Genomic DNA, 19,494 nt, shown 5'->3' with positions numbered 1-19,494 from the left:
TTGGAGTTGAAGGTCAAAACATCTGGGGACCCATAGATTGAGAACCACTGGTGAAGGGGAAGGTGGCACAACGAAGGGGAAAAGAGGGAGGGGGAGGGAAAAAGATAAATATACTTACGTAATTAGAAGAATTGTATTAGAACTATAAGTATAGTATATTTTAGATAAGGAAAGTTTTAAACTAATTTAAGTGTCCTTTTATTATTACTTTTATCATTATCTTACTTTATTAATTATTAACATTGAAGGTAAAGGTTTTCCCCTGATATTAAGTCCAGTCGTGTCCGACTCTGGGGGTTGGTGCTCATCTCCATTCCTAAGCCGAAGAGCTGGCGTTATCCGTAGACACCTCCAAGGTCATGTGGCCAGCATGACTGCCTGGAGCTCCGTTACCTTCCTGCTGGAGCGGTAACTATTGATCTACTCACATTTGCATGTTTTCAAACTGCTAAGTTGGCTGAAGCTGGGGCTAACAGCGGGTGCTCACTCCACTCCCTGGATCTGAACCTGCAACCCTTTGGTCTGCAAGTTCAGCAGCTCAGCGCTTTAACACGCTGTGCCACCAAGGGCTCACTAACGTTAAGGCCTTTAATTAATTTCTATATACAGTATATGTTTATGTGTGCGTGTGTGTGCGTGCATGTATGCAATGCCTGAGAAAAGAATGTTTAAATTGTAGAATGCAAAATGACTATATGATACTGTATCTTTTTTTACTTTATTTGTTGTAAACAACTTATGAAAAAAATTAAAAATGAGAGATTCCCCCCATAAATATTGCATTCAGTCTAAATTTAACTCACCAAGGTTGTAGAAATTCAGTGGTCCCATCAACAGTGCCATCATACTTCAAAATCACATCCTATTGGTGGTCACATGCTCATGTCACTTCTGTATTTGAAACTGGAAAAAAGAAAGAAAGTTGTTTTCAGATCACTGTCATTTTTGTTTTCATCTTTACTCCCCCACCTTGGTATTTAAAATAGAGGCCCAGTGTAACTTCAGTGCTATGGCCGGTAAGGAGATGCCAAGGGAGATCTCCAACTCTGTCCTTCCAGAGATTTGGAAGTTTGGCCTCTAAGCATTCTAACATCACTTTTGGGAGTTGTAGTTGTACCAACTCTTTAGCCTTCTCTGCCAAATAGTGCTGGAGCCTCACTAAATTACAACTCCCATGATTCCACAGCACTGAGTCATGGCAATTAAAGTGCTGTCAAACTGCATTAATTCTACAGTGTAGATGCACCCTATATCTTCTAGCTATCAAAAATGTTGTGGTCCACCTGTACACAGAGGGCTGTCTGGTCCAGCAAAGGGGTCTTTAAAGAGAAAGATACAATCCACTGTGACAATCAAGATTGAAGAATAAAACTTCAACATCTTGTCGAATGAGATTAGCACTGAACTCAATGTTTAACCCATATCCTGCCTAGGTAAAGAGCAAAGGTATGGCGTAGCATTTATATTTTTCTATGGAAATTTTTTTATTTACTTACATACTTAGACATGCAGGTGAATGAAACTGAAAGTACTACCTACTTATATCTCAGGAAAAGAAAGTTAAGCTGATGCCTATGATATGTCAGGTAAAGCTCACTTTAGGGATTGGTCCCATAAAAGGTGTTCTTCCAGGTGCTGTAATTCTCAGTTAAAATGTATTGGTGTATATATGTGTGTACTGCTCATTACATTACTAGAATAAAATAATTTCCACATAAATCGTTCAATTTGACTAAATCATTTAAACCAAATGTTCTAAGACAGATAACATTCTCTAGAAAATGTTCAAATTCTATTTTCTCCAGAAAGCTACTGTGGGTTACGTTGCCCTCCAAACATATCCCAGCGGAAACAGACTAAATAAAATCATATGATACAAGCTGAATGTTTTATTTTACTTTAAATCCAAGGTTTTTGTAAACATTTTCAAAACAGGTCAGATATGCAACCATAATAATACCCACAATATGCAACACAGATAGGCACATGACATGTCAAAAGTGGAGACCAGCTATGTAGTCATGATGCTGGCATTTAAAAGGCAAAAGGGGCAGAAAAAAAATTCCCATTCCCAAAATGGTGCTAATCATACCCGCACGCCCACACATATACAGAAAAACAACTTTCCCAAAATTTAATCATATGCATTTTTCAAGGAAGAGAGTTCTATGGAAACAAGGCAACCTGAATTCTAAATAAAAATAGTTATGATTTCACTTTATGAATAGGATCCAGACTAAAGAAGTGGCACTGCAGTCCCACTGAAATCACACCTAGGCCTAAGTGGCACTGATTTCACAAAGACTTTTCAGCCTTAAACAAAAGGAAAGGAAGTGGGGGACATGACAGAAGTGGATACATTGGATGCATCTGCCCTGTAGAACTGATGTAGTTTGACACTATTTAAACTGCCATGGCTCAGTGCTGTGAAATCATAGGAGCTGTAGTTTTGCGAAACTCCAGTACTATGACAGAGAAAGCTAAAGACCTTCTAAAAATACATCTCCCGGGATTCTATAGCACTGAGCCATGGCAATTAAAGTAGTGCCAAACTGCATTATTCTACAGTGTAGATGCACCAATTATATGTGTGGGATATGTTCCTGGACTTTATGTGATTATATAACGATTATATAACTATCTTGTATGCCAATTCAAGCTGTGAGGAAAGACAAGTAAAAAATAAGCTATCGGAGTGGGGATTTACTAAAGGCAAAGGTTCTTTTTTCAGATTCAGAGGCAATGAGCACATAAGTGGTTAAGATTACAAGATTCTATTAAGAAGTGGGCAAAGGATCAAAGACAAGAAAACATCAAAGAAAGAGATATGAACGTAGCAAGTCTATTCCTCAATCAGTGAGGAATGCCCATAGCCAGGTCTGCAGCACTTTTATCGTTCTTGCTCTGCAATGAAGGTCAGCATCTGGCCAGATTGTCACAGTTTTTATAAGTAGCCACTGAATGGACAGTGGCCAAATCTACTAATTGGAAGGCATCATCCCACTAAAAGGTCACACCTTCCCAATTAATTCTGACTTTGAAATATACCCAACAAAATAGTTCTTAAGATGCTTTAATACTTAAGGTCTTTTAGGGAAATAGACAGAACAATTGGAACACAACAAACCTATTTTCTCAATGGTCTTCCCAACACTACAAGTGGTGGAATGAGTCCAGGAGAGGTCAGAATGCAATTTGGAAATCTGCCCCAGTTGGCCAGTTTGGATTAAGGGGGTCCAAAGCTGCTTCCTATTGGACGGGTGTAATGAGTTAGTTCTGGTGCATGAGTGTGCACCAGATATCCAGGCACATCAAACATTTCAGATATCCAGGCACATCAGTCATTTTGTCATGCATCAATCATTCTTGATAGGTCATCAATCATTTCGGCAGGCATCAAAAAGCCACCATGTTGTAAATCTTGTATATAAGAAACCATAATCCAAGTTCTTTGCATTGTTGTTATCGTTATTATTTCACTTATATTCTGCCTTCACCTCAAATCAAATTCAAATAAAATCATACACAAGATTAAAATTAAAAACACACAAAACGCAATTAAATGTAACCACAATGTTAAAATGTACCTAAGCTATCCAAAGACCTTATCACACTAGAGCTTGGAGCCATTTAAAATCTACTTTAGGGAGGGGGCTTTCAACAGCTCAGCCAGACAAATCCCAGGCCTCACCAAACTACAAACCCCAGAATTCTGCAGGAGGCATAAACCGGATTTAAAGCAGATTCATGCTCTAATGTGATGAGACAAGACTGAAAACAATTTAGGGCAAAAACCTCATAAAGACAAAAATTAAAAATTAGGAGAATTGTACATTATTGAAAGCCCTTGCTCTTAAAAGTTTAAAGGAAAAGACAATTGAGGAGTTCAAAAGCTGAGAGCAGCCACTGGGAATTGCCTCTCTTGTGCCTCCATGAGACATTTCTTTTTACTTGATCATTGCAGTAAACTTTTTATGAACTATTTTCTGATTGTTTGTACACTGTGTATTCGATATATAGACTTAATATCTTGTAATTAAGCACACTATTGTGCACTACCGTGTGTAAGGCAAATACACTATTGTGTACTATTGTGTGTGTGCAAGTTAAATATATTATAGCAGTGAATAGCTCCTGGTTACCTTCTTGGTAAAAAAAAAACTTACATGCTCCTTCTTGCATACATAGCCAACCCAGGACTGCACTAAAAAATAACTCACAAAGCAAGAGCAGCTTATTTTACTTTTCAACCCGAAATGGAAAAGTTACTTCTTTGAACTGAAGCTCTCAGACTCTTGTTTTTGAGCCACAGCATCCCCCTCGCCAAAAGACAATGGACATTAAAGACATTCCACACAAGACATATGATTTCTTCTTTATTTTTAAACATTTTCCACAGCTCTGAAGTTGTGAAATGTCAAAGTTGCTAGAGCAGGCATAGGCAAACTTTGGCCCTCCAGTTGTTTTGGACTTCCAACTTCCACAATTCCTAACAGCTGGTAAACTCGCTAGGATTTCTGAGAGTTGAAGTCCAAAACACCTGGAGTATCGAAGTTTGCCCATGCATACCCTAGAACTCTATCAAATCTAAGTCTTTAATAAATGTATCCACTTGATTTATTGTAACTTGAATGTTATGTTATTCTTAGATATAAAATGTATAAACTGTATCAAATATAGTTATTAAAATGTATCTTGAAGGCAGCTACCCTTCTGTGCCCTCAGTTTGCAAATCTCTTGGGAACAGAGATTGTGGCCAGGACCTCCCAGCTATTTCCCAAGTTAGATAATATCAATACCTTTGTGTGTGTGTATAAAACAGATGATCCTCTTTGTCAACAGAATGAGTTCAGAATATCTATTCAATTGAGGCTGAGAGTATGCCGCTCCTGCGGTAGATGGGGCTCAGCAAACATGAATTAATGAACTTTCTGAATCGGCAGCCAAGCCCTTGATTGTCTGGAATTACCACCTTTGTCTTTTGGGTCTTGCACCCTTTGTCTCACACGGAGCTGGACACTTCAGTTAATCAGAGACTCATCAACATATACATGTTACCATTTCCTCCAGGTTTGCGCTCTCCCAGGAGGTGTCTCTGAAATGGATTGGTCCTTTAAACTGGCCAACTACCAGCTGCCTTTCTTCCTGTCATGGGAATCTCCTCCTGCAGGATATGACATAGGGGGGAACCCCCAGCCAATCCCAGTGTGGATCCTAGTCTGCCTCTCTTTTCAACCTATCATGGGAGGAAATGGGTTGTCAGAATAGCTGTCGGAACTGGATAAAATGCCTATGTTTTTCTGTGAATTTGTGAATTTGCATCCTATTTGGCCAAATTGTAATAAACTTCTGTAGCTTTGCCTTCAACCGAAGTGCTTGTTTTCAATCTGGTCTGATCTGGTTCAGAAGAAACTCGCCTGGCATGGACCTCCTAACTGAAAACTCTACGCTGTGAGATTCTTGAACTTGTAATAAGAAACCCTAATTTTTGACTGTCAGTGTCCTAGTTGCACTCAGTTTAAGCACAAAAGAAAAATCCAGCTTGCTGGAAGCAAACCTGCCTCCAAAAATTGGGAGCCATCAGGTATCAGAAACACATTAATCACAATTATCACCACATGTTCTGCACAACAGACCTTCAACCTATTTCACTACTGTAAATCCTCTTTCATCTAAAACTGATTCTGATGAAAGAGGATCTCCTAGATCCCTACACCTGTCACAGTATTGCCTTTCTTTCTATTGAAATACTGAAAAAATGTTATACACCCCGTCAATCCTCAAAGGAAACAGGTCTTGGTAGTAGGTGACTCCCTCCTTAGAGGAACGGAAGCCATCATTTCCAGACCGGATGGGATGGCTCGAGAAACATGCTGCCTCCCGGGGGCAAAAATACACCATATCACTCAGAGGCTCAGCAGGCTCCTAAAGCCCCATCACCCTCCCCACCTTATGTTGATTCATGTAGGTACCAATGACACCGCTAGGCATACTTTTCAAAAGATCACAAATGATTTTCGAGCTCTGGGAACAAAGCTAAAACTGTATAATGTACATGTGATCTTTTCATCCCTCCTCCCTGTTGTAGGACACGGCTCTACAAGGGCCGGAAAAATAGTACAGGTCAATAACTGGCTCAGAAAATGGTGTCAAGAGGAGCATTTTGGCTTCCTTAACCATGGTCTACTCTTCCAAGAGGATGGACTACTGGCAAGCGATGGGGTGCATCTCACACAAGTAGGAAAACATCTTTTTGCACACAGACTCACAAACCTCATCAGGCGCACTTTAAACTAGATCCACTGGGGGAGGGGAACAACAGCCTGGCGAACACTATATTACCCACGACCACAGGGAACCGCCGAAAGGCTAAACGGAGGGCTGCACAAACACAGCAAGGACCAAGTACAGAGAGCACAATAATCCCAAATAAACAGTTCGAGGGGAGGTCACAGGGGCTTACATGTCTTTACACTAATGCTCAGAGCATGGGAAATAAGCAAGACGAACTCCAACTCCTAGCACAGCACCACACATACGATGTCATAGGCATCACTGAAACCTGGTGGGATGACTCCCATTACTGGAATTTAACCATTGAGGGCTATAACCTCTTTCACAGAAATAGAACAAAGGGGAGAGGAGGGGGAGTAGCTTTATATGTCAAAAACAGTTACGTTGCAGAAGAAATGCAAGACTGTAATCCGGGAAACCAGCTTGAAAGCATCTGGATAAGAATCAAGGGAACCGGGACTCAAAAAGATCTTGTCGTGGGTGTCTACTACAGACCTCCGAGTCAGGATGAAGGACTTGATGAAGCCTTCTGTCAACAGCTGACCAAACAGGCACAAAGAAGAGATATAGTAGTCATGGGCGATTTCAATTATCCCGATATCTGCTGGAAAACAAACTCAGCCAAGAGTACAAAGTCCAACAAATTCCTCACTTGCCTTGCAGATAATTTTATGGTCCAGAAGGTAGAAGAGGCAACAAGGGGATCAGCAACTCTTGATCTAATCTTAACAAATGTGGAAGACCTGATCAATACAGTTGAAGTGGTTGGATCCTTAGGGGCAAGTGACCATGTGCTCCTGCAGTTTGCAATACAAAGGAATGCTGAAACTAAGACAAGTCAAACACGCATTCTGGACTTTAAGAGAGCTGACTTCCAAAAAATGAAGGAATTACTGAGCGGCATTCCATGGACGCCGATATTAAAAAACAAGGGAGTTAAGGATGGATGGGAGTTTTTCAAAAGTGAAATACTCAAGGCGCAAATGCAAACAGTGCCAACAAAGAAGAAAAATGAGACAAGTGCAAAGAAGCCAGAATGGATGTCCAAAGAACTTCTAACTGAGCTAAAGCTCAAAAGTGACATGCACAAGAAGTGGAAAAGGGGAGAAATCACCAAAGAAGAATTCAAACGTATAGCCAACACCTGTAGGGAAAAGGTTCGCAAGGCTAAAGCGCAAAATGAGCTCAGGCTTGCCAGGGACATAAAAAACAACAAAAAAGGCTTTTTTGCTTACGTTGGTAGAAAAAGGAAGAAAAAGGAGGCGATAGGGCCGTTGCAAGGAGAAGATGGGGTGATGGCGACAGGGGACAGGGAAAAGGCAGAACTACTTAATGCCTTCTTTGCCTCGGTCTTCTCAGAAAAAGAAAGCCATCTTCAACCTCAGCAACATGGAATGGACGAAGGATTGGGGGAAATCCAACCCCAAATAGGGAAACAAGTTGTCCAGGAACACTTGGGCTCTCTAAACGAATTCAAGTCCCCAGGGCCAGATCAGCTACACCCAAGAGTACTGAAGGAACTAGCGGAAGTTATTTCAGAACCACTGGCAATTATCTTCGAGAGTTCTTGGAGAACGGGAGAAGTCCCAGCAGATTGGAGGAGGGCGAATGTGGTCCCTATCTTCAAGAAGGGAAAAAATAACGACCCAAACAATTACCGTCCGGTCAGCCTCACATCAATACCAGGCAAAATTCTGGAAAAGATCATTAAGGAAGTGGTCTGCGAACACTTAGAAACAAATGCGGTCATTGCTAATAGTCAACACGGATTTACCAAAAACAAGTCATGCCAGACTAATCTGATCTCTTTTTTCGATAGAGTTACGAGTTGGGTCGATACAGGGAATGCTGTGGATGTAGCGTACCTGGATTTCAGTAAGGCCTTCGACAAAGTCCCCCACGACCTTCTGGCAAACAAACTAGTAAAATGTGGGCTAGACAAAACTACGGTTAGGTGGATCTGTAATTGGCTAAGCGAACGAACCCAAAGGGTGCTCACCAATGCGTCGTCTTCATCATGGAAAGAAGTGACAAGTGGAGTGCCGCAGGGCTCCGTCCTGGGCCCGGTTCTGTTCAACATCTTTATTAACGACTTAGACGAAGGGTTAGAAGGCACGATCATCAAGTTTGCAGACGACACCAAACTGGGAGGGATAGCTAACACTCCAGAAGACAGGAGCAGAATTCAAAACGATCTTGACAGACTAGAGAGATGGGCTGAAACTAACAAAATGAAGTTCAACAGGGACAAATGCAAGATACTTCACTTCGGCAGAAAAAATGGAAATCAAAGATACAGAATGGGGGACGCCTGGCTTGACAGCAGTGTGTGCGAAAAAGACCTTGGAGTCCTCGTGGACAACAAGTTAAACATGAGCCAACAATGTGATGCAGCAGCTAAAAAAGCCAACGGGATTCTGGCCTGCATCAATAGGGGAATAGCGTCTAGATCCAGGGAAGTTATGCTCCCCCTCTATTCTGCCTTGGTCAGACCACACCTGGAATACTGTGTCCAATTTTGGGCACCACAGTTGAAGGGAGATGTTGACAAGCTGGAAAGCGTCCAGAGGAGGGCGACTAAAATGATTAAGGGTCTGGAGAACAAGCCCTATGAGGAGCGGCTTAAAGAGCTGGGCATGTTTAGCCTGCAGAAGAGAAGGCTGAGAGGAGACATGATAGCCATGTACAAATACGTGAAGGGAAGTCATAGGGAGGAGGGAGCAAGCTTGTTTTCTGCTGCCCTGCAGACTAGGACACGGAACAATGGCTTCAAACTACAGGAAAGGAGATTCCACCTGAACATCAGGAAGAACTTCCTCACTGTGAGAGCTGTTCGACAGTGGAACTCTCTCCCCAGGGCCGTGGTGGAGGCTCCTTCCTTGGAGGCTTTTAAGCAGAGGCTGGATGGCCATCTGTCGGGGGTGCTTTGAATGCGATTTCCTGCTTCTTAGCAGGGGGTTGGACTAGATGGCCCATGTGGTCTCTTCCAACTCTACTATTCTATGATTCTATGATTCTATGATTCTATGACAAAGATTTCATTTTAAAACTTTTTTTAGTCATCTGACAGCACCATACAATTTGGATGTAGTTTAACAATACATCCAAATTCTGGACTTTAAGAGAGCTGACTTCCAAAAAATGAAGGAATTACTGAGCGGCATTCCATGGACGCCGATATTAAAAAACAAGGGAGTTAAGGATGGATGGGAGTTTTTCAAAAGTGAAATACTCAAGGCGCAAATGCAAACAGTGCCAACAAAGAAGAAAAATAAGACAAGTGCAAAGAAGCCAGAATGGATGTCCAAAGAACTTCTAACTGAGCTAAAGCTCAAAAGTGACATGCACAAGAAGTGGAAAAGGGGAGAAATCACCAAAGAAGAATTCAAACGTATAGCCAACTCCTGTAGGGAAAAGGTTCGCAAGGCTAAAGCGCAAAATGAGCTCAGGCTTGCCAGGGACATAAAAAACAACAAAAAAGGTTTTTTTGCTTATGTTGGTAGAAAAAGGAAGAAAAAGGAGGCGATAGGGCCACTGCAAGGAGTAGATGGGGTGATGGTGACAGGGGATAGGGAAAAGGCAGAACTGCTTAATGCCTTCTTTGCCTCGGTCTTCTCACAAAAAGAAAGCCATCTTCAACCTCAGCAACATGGAATGGACGAAGGATTGGGGGAAATCCAACCCCAAATAGGGAAACAAGTTGTCCAGGAACACCTGGCCACTCTAAACGAATTCAAGTCCCCAGGGCCAGATCAGCTACATCCAAGAGTATTGAAGGAACTAGCGGAAGTTATTTCAGAACCACTGGCAATCATCTTCGAGAGTTCTTGGAGAACAGGAGAAGTCCCAGCAGATTGGAGGAGGGCGAATGTGGTCCCTATCTTCAAGAAGGGAAAAAAGAACGACCCAAACAATTACCGTCCGGTCAGCCTCACATCAATACCAGGCAAGATTCTGGAAAAGATCATTAAGGAAGTGGTCTGCAAACACTTAGAAACAAATGCGGTCATTGCTAATAGTCAACACGGATTTACCAAAAACAAGTCATGCCAGACTAATCTGATCTCTTTTTTCGATAGAGTTACGAGTTGGGTCGATACAGGGAATGCCGTGGATGTAGCATATCTAGATTTCAGTAAGGCCTTCGACAAAGTCCCCCACGACCTTCTGGCAAACAAACTAGTAAAATGTGGGCTAGACAAAACTACGGTTAGGTGGATCTGTAATTGGCTAAGCGAACGAACCCAAAGGGTGCTCACCAATGCGTCGTCTTCATCATGGAAAGAAGTGACAAGTGGAGTGCCGCAGGGCTCCGTCCTGGGCCCGGTTCTGTTCAACATCTTTATTAACGACTTAGACGAAGGGTTAGAAGGCACGATCATCAAGTTTGCAGATGACACCAAACTCGGAGGGATAGCTAACACTCCAGAAGACAGGAGCAGAATTCAAAACGATCTTGACAGACTAGAGAGATGGGCCGAAACTAACAAAATGAAGTTCAACAGGGACAAATGCAAGATACTTCACTTCGGCAGAAAAAATGGAAATCAAAGATACAGAATGGGGGACGCCTGGCTTGACAGCAGTGTGTGCGAAAAAGATCTTGGAGTCCTCGTGGACAACAAGTTAAACATGAGCCTACAATGTGATGCGGCAGCTAAAAAAGCCAATGGGATTTTGGCCTGCATCAATAGGGGAATAACGTCTAGATCCAGGGAAGTCATGCTCCCCCTCTATTCTGCCTTGGTCAGACCACACCTGGAATACTGTGTCCAGTTTTGGGCACCGCAGATGAAGGGAGATGCTGACAAGCTGGAAAGCGTCCAGAGGAGGGCAACTAAAATGATTAAGGGTCTGGAGAACAAGCCCTATGAGGAGAGGCTTAAAGAGCTGGGCATGTTTAGCCTGCAGAAGAGAAGGCTGAGAGGAGACATGATAGCCATGTACAAATATGTGAGGGGAAGTCATAGGGAGGAGGGAGCAAGCTTATTTTCTGCTGCCCTGCAGACTAGGACACGGAACAATGGCTTCAAACTACAGGAAAGGAGATTCCACCTGAACATCAGGAAGAACTTCCTCACTGTGAGGGCTGTTCGGCAGTGGAACTCTCTCCCCCGGGCCGTGGTGGAGGCTCCTTCTTTGGAGGCTTTTAAGCAGAGGCTGGATGGCCATCTGTCGGGGGTGCTTTGAATGCGATTTCCTGCTTCTTAGCGGGGGGTTGGACTAGATGGCCCTTGAGGTCTCTTCCAACTCTACTATTCTATGATTCTATGATTCTATGATTCTATGAATATTTACATAACTGAAACTAGTCAGGCGGCAATTGTCTTTAATCTCTTTGGTAATGCATATTAAGGTGCATCTACACTGCAGAATTAATGTAGTCTGATATCACTTTAACTGCCATGGCTCAATGTTTTGGAATCCTGGGAGTTATAGTTTGGTCTGCACTCTTTGGCAGAAAAGACTGAAAATCTTATAAAACTACAGCTCCCATAATTGTATAGAATTGGGCCACTGCAGTTAAAGTGGTGTCAAATGATCACAATTCTACAGTTTAGATGCACCCCAAAAGCACAGGGCTCTTCATTATGTTTTGGACGTCAGATTCCAGAAGACCTAGTGGGCACGGTCAGTGGTTAAGGTTTGTGGGAACTGTAGTCAACATCTGGAGGGCTAAAAGTTCCCCAGCAGGCAAATATCTGTCTAATTAACTACACATATGTTATTTATGTCTTATTTAGATTAGAAGCCTGAGGGAAGAAAACTGTCCAACTAGTGATTTGTAGGCCTCCCAAAGGGTGGTGATGGTCGTAAATTGTTTCTGTTGTGTGCCTTCAAATGCTTTCCAACTAATGGAGAACAAAATACAAACCTATTACTGTTTTTTCTTTGCAAGATTTGTTTAGACGCTTCCTCCGAGGTCACCCAGTGAGTTTCCATGAGGGAGCATGGATTTAAGCCTTGATCTCCAATGACATAGTCCAATGCACTGCATCACACTGGGCTAAATACTTGGAAAGTCCCAAGATTTGGGGAAACCGTGAAGCCTCTCTGCTAAGCATCAAAAGAAGCCTTCAAAGAAGGCTCTTTCATTGTCGGCAAAAGACATACAAGGGGAAGTAGGTGAAATTGAAACTAGATCTCATTTCTGAGAAAAAGAATTAAGGACTGGCTGTGTGCCTTCTGCTTCCTTGCAAAGCCAATGTGTGCATGTCTGTTCAAGTCACCTATCGACCACCAGAATTTTTAAAAGCACTAAAGACCTACTGTAGCTTTTTTGGTAGGTCTACCAAGTCAATTTTAGAATACGAATTTTAAATTGATATTTGATAACTATGATAGTTTTTATTGTGTTTTTAATCATGTCTATGTGTTTTTAATGTATGTGTTTTAAAAGGATTTATGTATATATCTATTCTTACAACTTTTATCTATTGTACTTTAACTCTGCTGTGATCTGAGTCTTGGGGAGAAATATAACAACAACATCACCACTGTTCTGGGCTCATAATGAGCTGGAAAAGATTAGTGTAGTAGTTAGGCTGTTGCATGGAGCTTGCATTTATGTAAGAAAAAGAAAGAGAAAGGCACAATACATTTCCAAACAGATCCAGACCTGCTGCCAGAAATTTTGAGTCAGGCCAGCCTTTGTATAATGTGAGTGGCCAGAATAGTTACAATAAATAGAAAGTGTCTGATACACAGCATCACATATTTGTCTGCAATATATATAAAATATATTAAATAAACTCCTCATCTTCTGCTAGGAAATAAATATGCACATAGGGGACAGCCCATTTCTGCTACTGTAAAGGAGACATTGACCTCTTCTACATTGCCATATAATCCAGGTTATCAAAGCAGATAATCCACATTTTCTGCTTTGATATGGTCTACACTGCCATATAATCCAGTTCAAAACAGATAATCTGGATTTTATATGGCAGTGTAGAAAGAGCCCAAGGCTGATTCTCCACTGCCCTATATCCCAGGATATGATCTCAGATTATCTGCTTTGAACTGGATTATATGAGTCTACATTGCCAGATAATTTGGAATAAGAAGATAATCTGAGATTAGATCTTAGGATAAGGAGCAGTGTAGATCCAGCCCAAGAGATGTCTTAGGCCAGTGGTTCCCAACCTTTGGTTCTGCAGTTGTTTTGGACCTCAACTCCCAGAAATCTCATCTAGTTTACCAGCTGTTAGGCATTGTGGAAGCTGAAGTCCAAAACACCTGAAGGATCAAAAGTTGGGCACCACTGTCTTAGACGGATGAACTTCGATCCATCTCCTCCATTTGACTATAGGTCTGAAAAGGCCGCCAGTTCAGTACTATCTAAGGCTGCATCTACACTATAGAGCGAAATGCTGGACCACTCTAACAACTATCATGTCAGACTACCCAGAGAAGCCATTGAAATCCACAAGCATGTGGACAATTTCAACAGAAAGGAGGAAACCATGAAAATGAACAAAATCTGGCTACTGGTATTAAAAAACTCTAAAATCAGAACAGTAAATAAGGAACAACATTCTGAAAACAGAGGAATTCCAGACAAGAATCAATCAGGGGCAGCTAACTGAACAAAAGATTCCCGCAGGCAGGAAGAAGCCATGGTATGAATCTGGCAAGGCAATTAATGCTAATCAAGGTGATTAATTAAAATGTTCACACTGGCCTCAAACAGACAAGAGTTCCTTCTCTCACCCTGGACCTTTCATAGATATATAAACCTTCCTTTTAATTTTTTTCCAATATACCTCACAACCTCTGAGGATGCCTGCCATAGATGTGGGTGAAACGTCAGAAGAAAATGCTTCTGGAACATGGCCATATAGCCCGAAAAACACATAACAACCCTGTGATTCTGGCCATGAAAGCCTTTGACAACACTATAGAATGAATTCAATTTGACACCTCATGTCTCAATGTGATGGAATCATGGGAGTTTTAGTTTTACAAGAAATTTAGCCTTTTTTGTCCAAGTGAGCTGCTGCCTCACCAAATTACCACTCCCATGATTGCATAGCACTGAACCATGGCAGCTCAAGTAGTGCCAAACTACGTTGACTCTACAGCAGGGGTCTTCAAACTTTTAAAGCAGAGGGCCGGTCCACGGTCCCTCAGAGTGTTGTGGGGCCGGACTATAGTTTGAAAAAAAATACAAACAAATTCCTACGCACACTGCACATCTTCTTTGTAATGCAAAAACAAAAAATGATGAAAGAACAATACAATATTCAAAAATAAGAACAACTTTAACCAACATAAACCTACCAGGATGCCAATGGGAAGTGTGGGCCTGCTTCTTGCTGATGAGATAGTCAAGTTAATTAGGATTGTTGTTATTTTTGTGTGCCTTCAAGTCATTTCAGACTTAGTCTAAAACTGAGGGCAGGGGCCAGATAAATGACCTTGGAGGGCCGCATCCGGCCCCCGGGCCTTAGTTTGGGGACCCCTGCTCTACAGTGTAAACGCACCCTATGAGCTTCTCCTATCCACAGGTGAAACACTTTATTTCCAAAAATTGATAACAATTTTCAAATGCATCAAGAACAAGTCTTTCTGTAAAGCTAATGGATTTTAACTGGCCATGCAGGGCCAAGACATCTTACAGTACTTTGCAATGGTATACCTATAACAGCCAGGAAAATACATTTCTTCTCAGCCACTATAAGCTACTAGGAGAGAACAGGGGGCAAGTAGATTGCGTTCTTTCTCCCTGAATTGCAAGCTCAGTTGCATCTCCTCCTAGCTTTACAAATCCAAAAGGGTTAGCACAGAATTAGAAAATTTTATTTTTTTTGTCTTGGGAGAAAAAAGGACCACTGGCAAATTTAGTTTACTTGGTATACATGAAAACCCAAGGGCTACATGACCACTTGTGCTAAAACACTCCTTGAGGCTGAGCCAGACCATCATGCCAAAGACATTCTTCATCTAGTACCAACTGTGTGAGCTAGCCTGTGACTTCTTTTTAGTAGTCAGAACACCACACTCTGTACATCAACAAACCTTTAGCACCTCTAACCCATCTGTATGTAACACTGCAAATGAATGGATTTTAATCTTGGACATTCTTAAAATTTTATATAATGTGATTTTATTTTGTAATGGTATCTGTTTTATATGAACTGTTGTTTTGTAGATGGTTTTATATGAATTGTTGTTTTTACATTGTTTTTAGGCATTGAATATTTGCCTATTTACTGTAAGCCGCTTTGAGTCTCCTCAGAGAGAAAGGCGGGGTAAAAGCGATGTAAATAAATAAATAAATAAGTAAATATTGCCTAGATTTTGCGATTCTTTGTATCCTAGTGCCCAGAGAGGGAAGTGATCTCTCTCTGCACTAATACTCCCCCAGACTAGCTTAACTGGCAATAACAACAGAACGGGCTGTTGTATGTCTTTCCGGCTGTATGGCCATGTTCCAGAAGTATTCTCTCCTGACGTTTCGCCCACATTTATGGCAGGCATCCTCAGAGGTTGTGAGGTATTGAACAACAGAACAACAGAACGCCTCAACAAACAATAGTCTTGTGATTCTAACACTGTAGTTTTTTTTCCTCCAGTATAATTTTAACACTTTTGCTAGATGAAGAAGTCTGGGGAACTTTGAAAGATTGCATGACATATTTTGTGCACTTTTGGTTGGCCTAACAAATGTATTGCTGTTTTGAAGACTTCAGATGTATTGCAAAATTATGGGTTTCACTTTTGTCTTCCTTTGCACAAGATCTGTCTGGTTATTCCACCAATTGTTTTAAAACTCAGTCCTGGCCTTCAAACACCTATCTAGTGATGGAGTCCTGATTCCAACAAAGATTTGTTTGTTTGTTTGTTTGTGTGTATACAGGGTAATTTAAAAAGATTTGGAACATGGCATTTATAACCTTTTGGAAAACACCTTTTGGAGATCATAAATTTTTAGTTATAACCTTTCAGAGAAGAGCAAAAAACCTTTAGAGTATAATCTTCTCTTGTGGTATATAGTCAGATGTAATTATGCAAGGCAATAACCCTGTTACCTCTGATCTGTTAGGAAAACAGAGATTTTGCCAGTGCATAAAAGCAGCAGAGCTTTAGAAGTGTTTTTCAGTGCCCAATATATATATATAAAAGGTAAAGGTTTCCAATATATATACTCTTCCATAAACAACTTGTTTTATATCATGCACTCAAGAGACAAAAATGAAGGAGACTTTGATAAAATTAAAATAACACATTTGGTTTACTCACAACCTTCATGTGTTCAGCACAGGTAAAGGTAAAGATTTTTCCCTGACATTAAGTCTAGTCGTGTCCAACTCTGGGGTTGGTGCTCATCTCCATTTCTAAGCCAACTAGCCAGCATTGTTCATAGATACTTCCAAGGTCATGTGGTCAGCATGACTGCATGGAGTGCTGTTACCTTCCCACCTGAGCGGTATGGTACCTATTGATCTACTCACATTTGAATGTTTTCAAATTGCTAGGTTGGCAGATGCTGGGGATGACAGTGGGAGCTCACCCTCACCCCCCAAATTTGAACTGCCAACCTTTTGGTCAGCAAGTTCAAATGTATTTGAAACTGGACTAATGAAACAACCAGGGCCAAATAACACCTCCCAACAAAGGATTCCCCAGGTAGGAATCAGCCAGGCTTTGAAGCTGCAAGGCATTTCAATGCTAATCGAGGTGGACAATGGCAACATTCACACTTGCCTTCAACAGACAAGACTTCTTAATTCCACCTTAGACCTTCCACAGATATATAAACCTCACTTGCCTAGTTTCCAACAGACCTCACAACCTCTGGGGATGCCTGCCATATATGTGGGTGAAAGGTCAGGAGAGAATGCTTCTGCAACATGGCCATACAGCCTGGAAAACTCACAGCAACCCATTACAAACGCTGTGCTTAGCTGCCAGTTGTAGAAAACGTGATGGAAAGAGGCTTTGCTTGCAGGCGAAAAAACAAAGGGATCCAAGCTCACTTTCTGTTCACATGCTTGAGAGCAGCCATTGAGAATGTGCCTCTGAGAATGTCAAAGCTACAATCCTGTTTCCCACGCAGATTTCAGATCCGTTGCATGACTGGTATTATTAGTTGATTCACTCCCTTTGCGCCCTTCCCCGACATCAAGTCAACTTTCCAGACATTAAAAACGAACACGGGGTGCGTCTCACACCGTAGTAAACGGAACGCAGTTTGCTAGCCCTCGATTTGCCCGGAAGAGTGAGTGCCGTTTTACAAGGCCTTTCGCCTTCTCTGCCAAAGAGTGCTGGGGCCTCACCAAACTGGAGCTCCCCACGATGACATAGCGCTGCGACACGGCAGTTGAAGCGGCGTCAAAGCACCCTCATTGCCCAGTGTGGACGCCCCCCGCGTGGCCCCGCCTCTTGTACCTGGGAGTGGCGACCTCGGCGTCTCCCAACCAAGCCCTCCGTCCCCCGACTCAAGGCGGCTCCGGCATGGTTGCGCGGCGTTGGCAGCCTCCGTGTTTTCGAAACAGGGCAAAAGGCCCCGGCGGGGGAAGAAGGCAGGGAGGGAGAGGAAGGGAGGGGCTGTGCACATCCGCCGGCGAAAGAGAGGGGCTGGCGGCAGCCTGGCAGGGAGGGAGGAAAGCAGAAGCCTCCTGCGTTGGTTGCATTCATAGAGCCGCCTTCTCTTCTTCTTTCATAGCACTGTAGTAGAATGAATGCAGTTTGGCACCCCTTGAGCCACCAGGGTTCAATGCTAAGGCTCATGGGAGTTGTAGTTTCACAAGCTCTTTAGTCTCCTTTCCAAAGAGGGCTGGTGCCTAACCAAGCTGCAAATGCCCTCATCCCATAGCATTGAGCCCTGGCAGTTCAAGCGGTGTCAAACTGCATTATTCTACCGCTGCTCTTTCAGCCATCAGCATATTGACAAGGCATTAATAATAATAATAATAATAATAATAATAATAATGGTATCCCGCTTTTATCACAACACACCAGACATCACAGTTGTGGAAAAGAAAAAGGTTTGGATCATTGATGTCGCCATCCCAGGTGATAGTCGCATTAACGAAAAACAACAAGAAAAACTCAGCCGCTATCAGGACCTCAAGATTGAACTTCAAAGACTCTGGCAGAAACCAGTGCAGGTGGTCCCGGTGGTGATTGGCACAATGGGTGCCGCACCAAAAGATCTCAGCTGGCATTTGGAAACAATAGACATTGACAAAATCATGATCTGCCAACTGCAAAAGGCCACCCTACTGGGATCTGCACGCATCATCCAAAAATATATCACACAGTCCTAGACACTTGGGAAGTGTTCGACTTGTGATTTTGTGATATGAAATCCAGCATATCTATCTTGTTTGCTGTGTCATAATAAAATAATAGTGGTATCCTGCTTTTATCTCTACAAGGAGACTCAAAGTGGTGAACATTAAAAGCATTTCAATACAATAAAATATTCAAACATTGAAACAGCATTAAATATCATTAGTATTAAAACAATTCAGTTTAATATATTGTGGAAGGCTTGTAAATGTAAATCTAGATAAAGATGAATAGTCAAGGTACAATGTTCCCTCACTACTTCGCGGTTCACTTATCGCGGATTCGCTGTATCGCAATTTTTCAATAAACTCTAAAAGACTATTATAAATCATAAAAAATTATAATTTACAGCCTAAGGAAGGGAGGAAGGAGAAGCCAAATGAGCCCAAGCAGCAACGGGAGGAGAAGGAGGCAATTTATCAACACACGATTGGTTGATAAAGACTTAAAATAGTGTATAACTACTAAAATAATGTATAAATATTAAAATAAATATAGTGTCCCTACTTCGTGGATTTTCACTTATTGCGGGTGGTCCTGGAACCTAACCCCGGCGATAAGTGAGGGAACATTGTGTAGCACTGTTTAGCAGAGGCAGAAGGTAAAAAGTGTAACTCACCTATTACTGGGTTGTTGAAGGCTTTCATGGCCAGAATCACTGGGTTGCTGTGAGTTTTCCAGCCTGTATGGCCATGTTCCAGAAGCATTCTCTCCTGACGTTTCACCCACATCTATGACAGGCATCCTCAGAGGTTGTGAGGTCTGTTGGAAATTAGGCATGTGATGTTTATATATCTGTGGAAGGTCCAGGGTGGGAGAAAGAACTCTTGTCTGTCTGAGGCAAGTGTGAATGTTGCAATTGATCACTTTGATTAGCATTAAAATGCCTTGTAGCTTCAA

At 42.0% G+C, this 19,494-nt stretch overlaps 1 protein-coding gene across 2 annotated transcripts in view; it reads right to left on the bottom strand.

Moving 5' to 3' along the window:
- ifnar2 (interferon alpha and beta receptor subunit 2) overlaps nucleotides 1-17,971 on the bottom strand; it is a 43,539-nt gene extending 25,568 nt beyond the window's left edge. Inside the window, exons 1-2 of one of the 2 annotated variants that reach the window (XM_062975058.1) lie at nucleotides 17,577-17,971; nucleotides 804-903 (exon numbers count right to left, since the gene is read on the bottom strand). In XM_062975058.1, the coding sequence (XP_062831128.1) occupies nucleotides 804-846 (43 nt within the window). In that variant the 5' untranslated portion in view covers nucleotides 847-903; nucleotides 17,577-17,971. The remainder of the gene's footprint in view (nucleotides 1-803; nucleotides 904-17,576) is intronic. The other variant, XM_016997934.2, reaches the window with a different exon arrangement.
- Between the last annotated feature and the right edge of the window lie 1,523 nt (nucleotides 17,972-19,494).

The sequence above is a fragment of the Anolis carolinensis genome, chromosome 3 (genome assembly GCF_035594765.1).
Source record: "Anolis carolinensis isolate JA03-04 chromosome 3, rAnoCar3.1.pri, whole genome shotgun sequence".
Taxonomy (NCBI): Eukaryota; Metazoa; Chordata; class Lepidosauria; order Squamata; family Dactyloidae; genus Anolis; species Anolis carolinensis.
This window is presented reverse-complemented; position numbering and strand designations above follow the sequence as displayed.